Source organism: Xenopus tropicalis, chromosome 6 (assembly GCF_000004195.4).
Source record: "Xenopus tropicalis strain Nigerian chromosome 6, UCB_Xtro_10.0, whole genome shotgun sequence".
NCBI classification, from domain to species: domain Eukaryota; kingdom Metazoa; phylum Chordata; class Amphibia; order Anura; family Pipidae; genus Xenopus; species Xenopus tropicalis.
The window spans coordinates 138,407,725-138,421,820 of NC_030682.2; the positions used below are offsets into that span (position 1 = coordinate 138,407,725).

The 14,096-nt window shown below is 40.5% G+C and overlaps 1 protein-coding gene across 1 annotated transcript in view; it reads left to right on the plus strand.

The window, feature by feature from the left end:
- The window catches only part of deptor (DEP domain containing MTOR interacting protein), an 87,980-nt gene that overhangs the window by 40,464 nt on the left and 33,420 nt on the right, over positions 1 to 14,096 (plus strand). Inside the window, exons 3-4 of the mRNA XM_004915059.3 lie at positions 5,167 to 5,345; positions 10,469 to 10,592. Coding sequence (XP_004915116.1) covers positions 5,167 to 5,345; positions 10,469 to 10,592 — 303 coding nt within the window. The remainder of the gene's footprint in view (positions 1 to 5,166; positions 5,346 to 10,468; positions 10,593 to 14,096) is intronic.

Below are 14,096 nucleotides of genomic sequence, written 5' to 3' on the forward strand. Positions count from 1 at the left end.
ATATACTCACATACAGACCCACACTGACCTATCTATCCACTCACATACAGACCCATACTGACCTATCTATATACTCACATACAGACCCATACTGACCTATCTATCCACTCACATACAGACCCATACTGACCTATCCACTCACATACAGACCCACACTGACCTATCTATCCCCTCACATACAGACCCATACTGACCTATCTATCCCCTCACATACAGACCCATACTGACCTATCTATCCACTCACATACAGACCCACACTGACCTATCTATCCACTCACATACAGACCCATACTGACCTATCCACTCACATACAGACCCATACTGACCTATCCACTCACATACAGACCCACACTGACCTATCTATCCACTCACATACAGACCCATACTGACCTATCCACTCACATACAGACCCACACTGACCTATCTATCCACTCACATACAGACCCACACTGACCTATCTATCCACTCACATACAGACCCACACTGACCTATCTATCCACTCACATACAGACCCATACTGACCTATCTATCCACTCACATACAGACCCATACTGACCTATCTATCCACTCACATACAGACCCATACTGACCTATCTATCCACTCACATACAGACCCATACTGACCTATCCACTCACATACAGACCCATACTGACCTATCCACTCACATACAGACCCACACTGACCTATCTATCCACTCACATACAGACCCATACTGACCTATCCACTCACATACAGACCCACACTGACCTATCTATCCACTCACATACAGACCCATACTGACCTATCTATCCACTCACATACAGACCCACACTGACCTATCTATCCACTCACATACAGACCCACACTGACCTATCTATCCACTCACATACAGACCCATACTGACCTATCTATCCACTCACATACAGACCCATACTGACCTATCCACTCACATACAGACCCACACTGACCTATCTATCCACTCACATACAGACCCACACTGACCTATCTATCCACTCACATACAGACCCATACTGACCTATCCACTCACATACAGACCCACACTGACCTATCTATACACTCACATACAGACCCATACTGACCTATCTATACACTCACATACAGACCCACACTGACCTATCTATACACTCACATACAGACCCATACTGACCTATCTATCCACTCACATACAGACCCATACTGACCTATCTATCCACTCACATACAGACCCACACTGACCTATCTATCCACTCACATACAGACCCACACTGACCTATCTATCCACTCACATACAGACCCATACTGACCTATCTATCCACTCACATACAGACCCACACTGACCTATCTATACACTCACATACAGACCCATACTGACCTATCTATCCACTCACATACAGACCCACACTGACCTATCTATCCACTCACATACAGACCCATACTGACCTATCCACTCACATACAGACCCACACTGACCTATCTATACACTCACATACAGACCCATACTGACCTATCTATACACTCACATACAGACCCACACTGACCTATCTATACACTCACATACAGACCCATACTGACCTATCTATCCACTCACATACAGACCCATACTGACCTATCTATCCACTCACATACAGACCCATACTGACCTATCTATACACTCACATACAGACCCATACTGACCTATCTATATACTCACATACAGACCCATAGTGACCTACCTATACACTCACAAACGAGTAGTTAACCTGCCCCTTAGTGCCATTTATAATTAATGACATCACAAAGCTGGGATCAGTGATACTTCTGGAGTGTTGATTTTTATGGATCTTTTCAACCCAAATTCATTATGAAATACTGGGAATGCCGCTCGGTGAGGAAAGAAACATGTTGAATGTTGCTGATGATTCCCATGTTACACTTAGCCCCAGTAAGTACATAAGCCCCTAATATCTTCCTCTCTGACACTTTGATATATCCCGAAAGCAGGAAGTGCAAACCATTCTTCATTGGCACAGTTTAAAGGGTAAATAGTCCGTGTTTATACATTAGCGTTCTCCCATTATTTTCATTAGTGCTGCCAAATCATTCCCCATTAGGAAAGAACAAACACAATCTTGGGACATTAGGGCTGCTATGGTTATTGCTGTCTTTGGGGAATGTGTCTGCTGAGGCAAGCAATGTGGCAGATCCCACTCTTAGCTTAGGAGTTTAGGATAAATGCAATATAAATACAGAGATTGGCTGATTTCTACCTTGCAAAAATACTTTACTAGTGGCTAGCTGTACCAGAGGATTAACCCCCCTCTGCCCCGCTGGTTCTGACTATTGAAGCATTGTAACAGACGCCAGCTTATTAACAGACCTGTGAAGAAACATGCGAGGCTGACCTCTGCTACATTGTTTCAAGAGACAGACCCAGCAGTGCAGAAGGGTATAGAATAACAGGGTTTCAGCATTAATTACATCTACAAATACCTTTAAAACCACTGGAAATGTTTAATGAATGTAGATTGGAAAATTGCTTAGAATGACATTTTCTCTCATTAGGCAAAATGTTATTTTTGGGTTTGCATCCCCTTTAAATAAAAACTTGACGTTTCTAGCAGCCAGTAGTAATCCAAGTCTCCTCTCTCCGTTCCCAAATCAAATAAACACTTCCCATTTGTTTGTCTTTCCTGCTTTCACTGGCTAATCTCCCTTGATCTTGCTCTATAACTACACAAGCCATATCCTCTTACAGTTTACTAGTCATTCTCTGGGGCCAACATAAAACAATGTTGTGTGGATGTAACTCCCCGCAGCAGGGCCTATAAAACAAAATATACATGCACTCTGGGAAACCACATGCTGATTGTAAGGAAAATAGTCACTCTTTATATGTAAGGGTCCTTTTCTACTAGTGCTCGAAATTTTTGATCCTTGATCTTTATCTTTTATGCCATTGTATAGTACAGGTAGGGATGTGTTATCCTGAAACCCATTATCCAGAAAGTTCCAAATTATGGGAAGGCCATCACTCATTGACTCCATTATAACAAAATAATTCTATATTTTTAAAAAATGATTTCCTTTTTCTCTGTAATAATAAAACAGTACCTGTACTTGATCCCAACTAAGATATAATTACCCCTTATTGGGGGCAGAACAGCCCTATTGGGTTTATTTCATGGTTAAATGATTCCCTTTTCTCTGTAATAATAAAACAGTACCTGTACTTGATCCCAACTAAGATATAATTACCCCTTATTGGGGGCAGAACAGCCCTATTGGGATTATTTCATGGTTATTTCTCTGCAATAATAAAACAGTACCTGTACTTGATCCCAACTAAGATATAATTACCCCTTATTGGGGGCAGAACAGCCCTATTGGGTTTATTTCATGTTTAAATGATTCCCTTTTCTCTGTAATAATAAAACAGTACCTGTACTTGATCCCAACTAAGATATAATTACCCCTTATTGGGGGCAGAACAGCCCTATTGGGTTTATTTAATGGTTAAATGATTCCCTTTTCTCTGTAATAATAAAACAGTACCTGTACTTGATCCCAACTAAGATATAATTACCCCTTATTGGGGGCAGAACAGCCCTATTGGGTTTATTTAATGGTTAAATGATTCCCTTTTCTCTGTAATAATAAAACAGTACCTGTACTTGATCCCAACTAAGATATAATTACCCCTTATTGGGGGCAGAACAGCCCTATTGGGTTTATTTAATGGTTAAATGATTCCGTTTTCTCTGTAATAATAAAACAGTACCTGTACTTGATCCCAACTAAGATATAATTACCCCTTATTGGGGCAGAACAGCCCTATTGGGTTTATTTAATGGTTAAATGATTCCCTTTTCTCTGTAATAATAAAACAGTACCTGTACTTGATCCCAACTAAGATATAATTACCCCTTATTGGGGCAGAACAGCCCTATTGGGTTTATTTAATGGTTAAATGATTCCCTTTTCTCTGTAATAATAAAACAGTACCTGTACTTGATCCCAACTAAGATATAATTACCCCTTATTGGGGGCAGAACAGCCCTATTGGGTTTATTTAATGGTTAAATGATTCCCTTTTCTCTGTAATAATAAAACAGTACCTGTACTTGATCCCAACTAAGATATAATTACCCCTTATTGGGGGCAGAACAGCCCTATTGGGTTTATTTCATGGTTAAATGATTCCCTTTTCTCTGTAATAATAAAACAGTACCTGTACTTGATCCCAACTAAGATATAATTACCCCTTATTGAGGGCAAAACAATCCTAATGATTTTTTAGGAGACTTAAGGTATGGAGATCCATATTATAGAAAGACCCCTTATCCAGAAAACCCTGAATCCTGAGCATTCTGTATTATAGGTAGACTTAAGGTATGGAGATCAATATTATGGAAATATCCCTTATCTGGAAAACCCCAGGTCCTAAGCATTCTGGATAACAGGTCTCATACCTTTATATAAGTAATAAATAGGGAACTGATGTTCCAGACCAAGACCTAAGAAACTGAGGAGGTCCCATAATTTGCTATTTGATACCTGGACATCAAAAATAATGGGATGCTTGCCATCAAAGTTAATGTAATAATAGTCATAATGTTTCCACTAGGTCTAGTAAGATTTAGCACCCAATCAGGTTATTGCTTTTAAACATGTGACCTGGTGACTGGTTGCCATAGGTCTCTAGTGGTGCAGTCCCCTCCAAGGTACTCATGTGAACTGCTGAATGCCTTATAAGACAATGAAACATGGTGGTACAGTGGTTTCTACTACTACTACTGCCTTGGTGCTGTCTGCAAGGAGTTTGTATGGTACAGAGCTGCCAGAGACCCCAAGAGTTGCACAAAGAGGACTAGGCATTAGTAGGCTGGTGGTAGGAACCTTACATAGAATATTCTAGGACCATATGACTTGACTTATCTGCTCTACACTGTTGGTTGACTGTAGAAACAGCATAGGGATGGCACAGACAGTGAGTAAAAGAACCCACCTATAGAAATTGTAATCACGTGTATCCATTTTCTATTCATTCTTTTTCCCATCCATTATGCAAAAGGAATTATGTCTGAACCAGTGTAACATCTCTCTTAATAACTTAATCTTAGGCTAAAGCTGTTCAAATCCTCTTCAATCCAGAAAGGGCTCAGGGTTTCTAGCGAAATCCCCCTAATGCCAATTTGCTTTTGTTCTAGGCTGCGGCTACATGAGGAGAAACTCGTTAAAGATAGAAGGCACCATCTGAAGACCTACCCTAACTGCTTTGTGGCCAAAGAAGTGATTGACTGGCTTATTGAACGCAAAGAAGCCTCGGATAGGGACACAGCAATAAAACTTATGCAGATAATGAATGATAATAGCATTATCCATCATGGTAAGTGTTCTGACCGCTATCTGAAGTGCAGGTATGAGAGAGAATGGATTTTCTTGTGGTTTTCATTTTCAGTAGGTTTTTGGAAGTGGTTGCAAGGAATTAGGAGAGGTTGAAATGCCATTGTGCTTTGGGAGCATCCACCAAAAGGCTAGGACAAGAAAATCAGAATCACAATTCTCCATTTACAGGTCCTTTTCAAAAAATTAGCATATTGTGATAAAGTTCATTATTTTCTGTAATGTACTGATAAACATTAGACTTTCATATATTTTAGATTCATTACACACAACTGAAGTAGTCCAAGCCTTTTCTTGTTTTAATATTGATGATTGTGGCATACAGCTCATGAAAACCCAAAATTCCTATCTCAAAAAATTAGCATATCATGAAAAGGTTCTCTAAACGAGCTATTAACTTAATCATCTGAATCAACTAATTAACTCTAAAAACCTTAAAAAGATTCCTGAGGCTTTTAGAAACTCCCAGCCTGGTTCATTACTCAAAACCGCAATCATGGGTAAGACTGCCAACCTGACTGCTGCCCAGAAGGCCATCATTGACACCCTCAAGCAAGAGGGTAAGACACAGAAAGAAATTTCTGACCGAATAGGCTGTTCCCAGAGTGCTGTATCAAGGCACCTCAGTGGGAAGTCTGTGGGAAGGAAAAAGTGTGGCAGAAAACGCTGCACAACGAGAAGAGGTGACTGGGCCCTGAGGAAGATTGTGGAGAAGGACCGATTCCTGACCTTGGGGGACCTGCGGAAGCAGTGGACTGAGTCTGGAGTAGAAACATCCAGAGCCACCGTGTACAGGCGTGTGCAGGAAATGGGCTACAGGTGCCGCATTCCCCAGGTCAAGCCACTTTTGAACCAGAAACAGCGGCAGAAGCGCCTGACCTGGGCTACAGAGAAGCAGCACTGGACTGTTGCTCAGTGGTCCAAAGTATGTCATTCGGAAATCAAGGTGCCAGAGTCTGGAGGAAGACTGGGGAGAGGGAAATACCAAAATGCCTGAAGTCCAGTGTCAAGTACCCACAGTCAGTGATGGTCTGGGGTGCCATGTCAGCTGCTGGTGTTGGTCCACTGTGTTTTATCAAGGGCAGGGTCAATGCAGCTAGCTATCAGGAGATTTTGGAGCACTTCATGCTTCCATCTGCTGAAAAGCTTTATGGAGATGAAGATTTCATTTTTCAGCATGACCTGGCACCTGCTCACAGTGCCAAAACCACTGGTAAATGGTTTACTGACCATGGTATTACTGTGCTCAATTGGCCTGCCAACTCTCCTGACCTGAACCCCATAGAGAATCTGTGGGATATTGTGAAGAGAAAGTTGAGAGACACAAGACCCAACACTCTGGATGAGCTTAAGGCCGCTATTGAAGCATCCTGGGCCTCCATAACACCTGAGCAGTGCCACAGGCTGATTGCCTCCATGCCACGCCGCATTGAAGCAGTCATTTCTGCAAAAGGATTCCCGACCAAGTATTGAGTGCATAACTGAACATAATTATTTGAAGGTTGACTTTTTTTGTATTAAAAACACTTTTCTTTTATTGGTCGGATGAAATATGCTAATTTTTTGAGATAGGAATTTTGGGTTTTCATGAGCTGTATGCCACAATCATCAATATTAAAACAAGAAAAGGCTTGAACTACTTCAGTTGTGTGTAATGAATCTAAAATATATGAAAGTCTAATGTTTATCAGTACATTACAGAAAATAATGAACTTTATCACAATATGCTAATTTTTTGAAAAGGACCTGTATTAGTTCTGTAGTTCCGAAACCATGTGGCTGCCCCCATAGGTGGGTTAGCCTGAAGGCCACTAAGTGATATATTTGGTTAGAATTAGAATGCTTTCTTCTGTCCTAGATACTCATAGAACCCCGTATTGAAGGTCAGTTAGAAGAGTCAGTTAGAGAGTAGCCATATATTCTAAGTACTGTTGCTGAGTGACCAATATAGCAGTGTTTTATTATGGGCTAAGGGGCAAAACAACTCTATATAGCTCGCCATACACACTCCGATAATATCGTACGAAACCTTGTTTCGTATGATATTCGGTGCGTGTATGGCAAGTCGGCGAGTCAACCGATCGGGCGGGTTAAAAGATTTTGATCGGGCGCCATTGAAGGCACCTGAGCAAAATCTGCCTTCAGCGCTGAATCGGCAGAAGGAGGTAGAATTCCTATTGTTTCTACCTCCTTATCTGCTGTTTCAGCCCTGAACGTTAGTGGGCGATTGCAACGATCGGAAATCGGCAGGTGTGTGGCCACCTTAAGTGCTCTTGGGAGTTGGGAGCTACAATAAAGCTTTTACTTCCAGTTGATGGCAATTGTGCTGGGAGCGTCATGGGTCAGCCTACCTTCTAAAAGCAGGGGCCTGGGGGTGTACAAATGGTAAATCTAGCCCTTGGTTTGAATAATGCTTATTTCATTTATGGATGTGATACAGCAATGCTAAAAAAACAATATTGTGTTTTTATAACATAAGTTGAAGTCTAGATCAGTAAGTGTATTTGGTAAATAAGTCAAAACAATTTGTTCTGTCTCCATACCCATGAATAAAATCATTTGAACATGAGGCACACGCTGCCTATAGAAATAGTAATAGATCATTCAGGCCAGGCCATGCCAAGAATAAGATTAAAAATAGGCCCTGGCCTTTCAAGTACACAGAGGCCCAAACAGCTCCCTGCCAACCTAATAAATATTGACTGTCTATGGCATCTTACTGCAGCCCCTCTGGCATTTGCAATGCACAGATTGCCAGTCTGGCCCTGGATAAGGCAGTCAACTCTTCATGCTTTGTAGGCAGGACAGATGGTATATCAACTTTTCTACAATATTATACCTTACCTGTAGCTTTGTAGGCAGGACAGAAGGTATATCAGCTTATCTACAATATTATACCTTACCTGTAGCTTTGTAGGCAGGACAGAGGGTATATCAACTTATCTACAATATTATACCTTACCTGTAGCTTTGTAGGCAGGACAGATGGTATATCAACTTTTCTACAATATTATACCTTACCTGTAGCTTTGTAGGCAGGACAGAGGGTATATCAACTTATCTACAATATTATACCTTACCTGTAGCTTTGTAGGCAGGACAGAAGGTATATCAGCTTATCTACAATATTATACCTTACCTGTAGCTTTGTAGGCAGGACAGAAGGTATATCAGCTTATCTACAATATTATACCTTACCTGTAGCTTTGTAGGCAGGACAGAGGGTATATCAACTTATCTACAATATTATACCTTACCTGTAGCTTTGTAGGCAGGACAGAGGGTATATCAACTTATCTACAATATTATACCTTACCTGTAGCTTTGTAGGCAGGACAGAAGGTATATCAGCTTATCTACAATATTTTACCTTACCTGTAGCTTTGTAGGCAGGACAGAAGGTATATCAACTTATCTACAATATTATACCTTACCTGTAGCTTTGTAGGCAGGACAGAAGGTATATCAACTTATCTACAATATTATACCTTACCTGTAGCTTTGTAGGCAGGACAGAAGGTATATCAACTTATCTACAATATTATACCTTACCTGTAGCTTTGTAGGCAGGACAGAAGGTATATCAGCTTATCTACAATATTTTACCTTACCTGTAGCTTTGTAGGCAGGACAGAGGGTATATTAACTTATCTACAATATTTTACCTTACCTGTAGCTTTGTAGGCAGGACAGAGGGTATATCAGCTTATCTACAATATTATACCTTACCTGTAGCTTTGTAGGCAGGACAGAGGGTATATCAGCTTATCTACAATATTATACCTTACCTGTAGCTTTGTAGGCAGGACAGAGGGTATATTAACTTATCTACAATATTTTACCTTACCTGTAGCTTTGTAGGCAGGACAGAGGGTATATCAGCTTATCTACAATATTATACCTTACCTGTAGCTTTGTAGGCAGGACAGAGGGTATATCAGCTTATCTACAATATTATACCTTACCTGTAGCTTTGTAGGCAGGACAGAGGGTATATCAGCTTATCTACAATATTATACCTTACCTGTAGCTTTGTAGGCAGGACAGAAGGTATATTAACTTATCTACAATATTATACCTTACCTGTAGCTTTGTAGGCAGGACAGAAGGTATATCAGCTTATCTACAATATTTTACCTTACCTGTAGCTTTGTAGGCAGGACAGAAGGTATATCAGCTTATCTACAATATTTTACCTTACCTGTAGCTTTGTAGGCAGGACAGAGGGTATATCAGCTTATCTACAATATTTTACCTTACCTGTAGCTTTGTAGGCAGGACAGAAGGTATATCAGCTTATCTACAATATTATACCTTACCTGTAGCTTTGTAGGCAGGACAGAAGGTATATCAGCTTATCTACAATATTTTACCTTACCTGTAGCTTTGTAGGCAGGACAGAAGGTATATCAGCTTATCTACAATATTTTACCTTACCTGTAGCTTTGTAGGCAGGACAGAGGGTATATCAGCTTATCTACAATATTATACCTTACCTGTAGCTTTGTAGGCAGGACAGAGGGTATATCAGCTTATCTACAATATTATACCTTACCTGTAGCTTTGTAGGCAGGACAGAAGGTATATCAGCTTATCTACAATATTATACCTTACCTGTAGCTTTGTAGGCAGGACAGAAGGTATATTAACTTATCTACAATATTATACCTTACCTGTAGCTTTGTAGGCAGGACAGAGGGTATATCAACTTATCTACAATATTATACCTTACCTGTAGCTTTGTAGGCAGGACAGAGGGTATATCAGCTTATCTACAATATTATACCTTACCTGTAGCTTTGTAGGCAGGACAGAGGGTATATCAACTTATCTACAATATTATACCTTACCTGTAGCTTTGTAGGCAGGACAGAAGGTATATCAGCTTATCTACAATATTATACCTTACCTGTAGCTTTGTAGGCAGGACAGAAGGTATATCAGCTTATCTACAATATTATACCTTACCTGTAGCTTTGTAGGCAGGACAGAGGGTATATCAACTTATCTACAATATTATACCTTACCTGTAGCTTTGTAGGCAGGACAGAGGGTATATCAGCTTATCTACAATATTATACCTTACCTGTAGCTTTTGTATTACAGTCTGTGACGAATACAAGGAATTCAAGGATCTCAAGATATTTTACCGGTTTCGGAAAGATGATGGAACGCTTCCACTGGACCAAGAAGTTAAGGTGTTCATGAGAGGACAGCGGCTCTATGAAAAGTATGTCTAAGCATTCACTGGAGCAATCACAAATACCAGCCTAATGGTGAATGTGCATATATACCAAATAATTAAAGCTTGTTATGTGAATTCCATCTTTATTACTTTTTAATGAAATGGGGCAAATGTATGATGTTTTAATATTTACCTTCCATCCTTTATAACTTTTAACTTTATCCCAGAAGCCTGTTATCCAGAAAGCTCTGGATTATGGGAAGGCCATCCCCCAGAGAGTCTATTTTAAACAAAGAATTCTTATTTTTCTAAACTGATTTCCTTTTTGTCTGTAAAACAGTAAAACAGTGCCTTATATTTGAGAGTGACTTTCATGGGCATTGTTTGTGCAGTGAATAGAAAAAACAGTCCTCATTTTCTAGGGGTTCCGGTCTGTTTATTATAATTTAGGAGGTTGTTGTCCTGTATGAAAGCATGAAAACTTTAGCTGGAGCAAATTTTGTGCCTATTCATTATTCAGATCCTTTCGGGTCCACTGTCATTGCCCAAAAGGCAATGGAAATGAATAATTACTTGTCCTTTCCCCAGCATCTAACTGTTGTGTCATTGGATCCAGTGTGCTTTTAAAAGGGTCTTTGCAGAAATCAATATGGGAGAATTAAATAACACATTTTCCTCTTCCATTATCATTAATAGCAGACTGTGTGATAATAACAAGGTTTATATATACTTTCCATTCTTGGTACTTCTAATGCATCTGCTGTATTACATCTCCACTTTGGTAATATGGGCTTACAACTTTTCTCCACTCTATTAGCACTCTACAAGACCACCTAGGGCTCTGTCTGCAAGCAACTGGTATGTTCTCATTGTGCTTGCATTGGTACTTTCCATTTCTGGCTCATCTGTAACCATCTAAACTTGGTTATATGAGCTTACAGCTCTTTCTTCACTCTTACCACTTTCTTCACACCCTACAAGAACACCCAGGGCTCTGTCTGTAAGGAGCTGGTATGTTCTCACCAGGCTTGCGTTGGTACTTTCCATTCCTTCTAGGTCTGTAATGTGTCTGCCATATTAGATCTCCACCTTGGTTATATGAGCTTACAGCTCTTACTCCTCTCTTACCATTTGATTAGCACCCTACACGAACACCCAGGGCTCTGTCTGCAAGGAGCTGGTATGTTCTCGCCATGCTTGCATTGGCTTTCTTTGTGCAATGTGTTTTATGACCAGAATCTGAATACATACAGGCAGGTTAACCGATAGAACTGACCCTAGTGTGTGTGATATGGATCATAGATTGTAGGCTTCTCTGGGGCAAGGACTGATGCTCTGTATAAATAAAGGATACTACTAAAATCATTTCTAACGGTCTAATCCGCTGAATAGATGAGGGCATGAGAATTACCTAAACTGATTGTTTTTGGGTCACTAACCCTATAGATGGGCCTGGAACCCAAACAATTAAGACATTTCCAAATGGTTCCAAATAATGCAAATCTTCCTGCAAAGTACTTAATGTGTGTGAACATGTACTTAGTAGATTAAGTTAGCTGAATGAACCCCCCCCCCCAGTGTGGGGCTTTGTGGCTATCACAGCACATCTGACTTTTGTTAACAGCAAGATAATCCCCGAGTGACTCTCACAGATCATGTGCAAATCCTTTTGGCTCGTACTTGTAATGGACAGTGTCCAAGAAAGGGAGAGAGAGCATAACACAGATCTGTCAGCACAGTTACTGAAGGCCAAGGCTAAATATACAGTTCAGCCACAATACTGGGGCACGTTTCTCAAAAGGAAACCAGCAATCTGTGTATAATGCACACAGTTATATGTCATACTTTAAATGGAATGTCAACCCAAAAAATACAATTTTGCCTAATGAAAGAAAATTCAAGTATGTATTCATGACATATTTTCACTGGTTTTACAGTTATTTGTGAAGGGAATAGCCATTGGAAGCAGTGTCTGGGTCTTTCTATTCTCTGTCCTGTTGGTTCTGACTTTTGATTAGCAGACCTGTTTTTGTTTGAGAAGCTCTGTCATTTACATCATTATATAAAACATTATATAAAATGTCAGAGCCATGAGTTTTCGAATTGTGGGCTGGCCTGTCAGGTCGGGTGAGTTAGGGCTGGTAAATCACTTTTCTGTTGTGCGAGTGAAGGGTCGTACTTTGCCCATAGCCATCCCTGTGACTCCGGCAAGCACCCATTCCTCTTCCAGCCTTCTGCCTTAGCTCTTAATAAAAGGTACAGCAGCTTCCCAGGTCAGGCTGGGTGGGGGTTAGTTTCTACCCTTATATGACTACCAGGAATAGCGAAGAAAAAAGCAAACACTACAATTCCATTTACAAATAAGTGTAAAACCACAGGAAATTTGGGTACTTGAATTCAATTTTCCTTTATTGCCCTGTATATACAGTATATATAAGAAAAAAGACCAATAGATTGAGCAAATACACATAGAGAAGTCATTCATAACTACTGGTACGCGATCTAAAGTCAGGGCACATTGCTGTTTCCCCCATTGGAGGACCCTGCATTGTTAGTGGAAACAATACTATTTTGGACTGAAAAATCCCCCTTGCGAGTGTGATACTGCCCTCACTAGGCGGGAGCTCCTGGGGTGGGCGTTATATTTGGTCAGGGGTGGAGCAGACCAGTATATCACATGTATGTGCATAATAAGCAAGGTGGGACATGCCCAGTTATGAATGATAGACTGGAAAGTGCGTAATAGAGAGCGTGAAATAAGTAAAACAATAATAATAACAACCATAAAATAAATAAGTCTTCAGATTAATCTGCCTACTGGTGACCTAGGAAAAAAAAATAGCATTTTTATTTTCGGGTTAGAGCAGGGGTCCCCAAACTTTTTTTTTTCCTGTGAGCAACATTCAGTGTAAAAAGATTTGGGGAGCAACACAAGCATGAAAAACTTTCCTAGAGGTGACAAATAAGGGCTGTGATTGGCTATTTGTTAACCCCTATGGGGACTGGCAGCCTACAAGAGTACACCTGTTTTTTATTCAACCAAATCTAGCCTCCAAGCACCTAAGGAGGCCACTGGGAGCAACATCCAAGGGGTTGGTGAGCAACATGGTTCTCCCGAGCCACTGGTTGGGGATCACTGGGTTAGAGAGAGGCATTGGATCCATTATCCGGACATTTGCATAGCCCTTTGCTTACTCATTCAACTGGTAGGATGGGGATGGAGTAATCAGAGCAACTGGGCACTGTTTCATTGATTTGAGATCAGTTTGTTGCCCCCCTCAAAGTTTCACAAAGAAAATGCATAATTACATATCATCATACTTAAAGTTCATTTTAAGGTGGCCATACACGTAGCAATAACGATCTTTCGTGCGACCATTGGTCGCAGGAAAGATCGTTCCCACCCTCCACTGACATTCAGGGCTGAATCGTCCGAAATGGAGGTAAAAACAATAGAAATTCTACCTCCACTTGACGATTCAGCCCTAAACGTAGATTTTGCTCGGTGAAGGCACCCAATCAAAATCTTTTAACCTGCCTGATAGACAA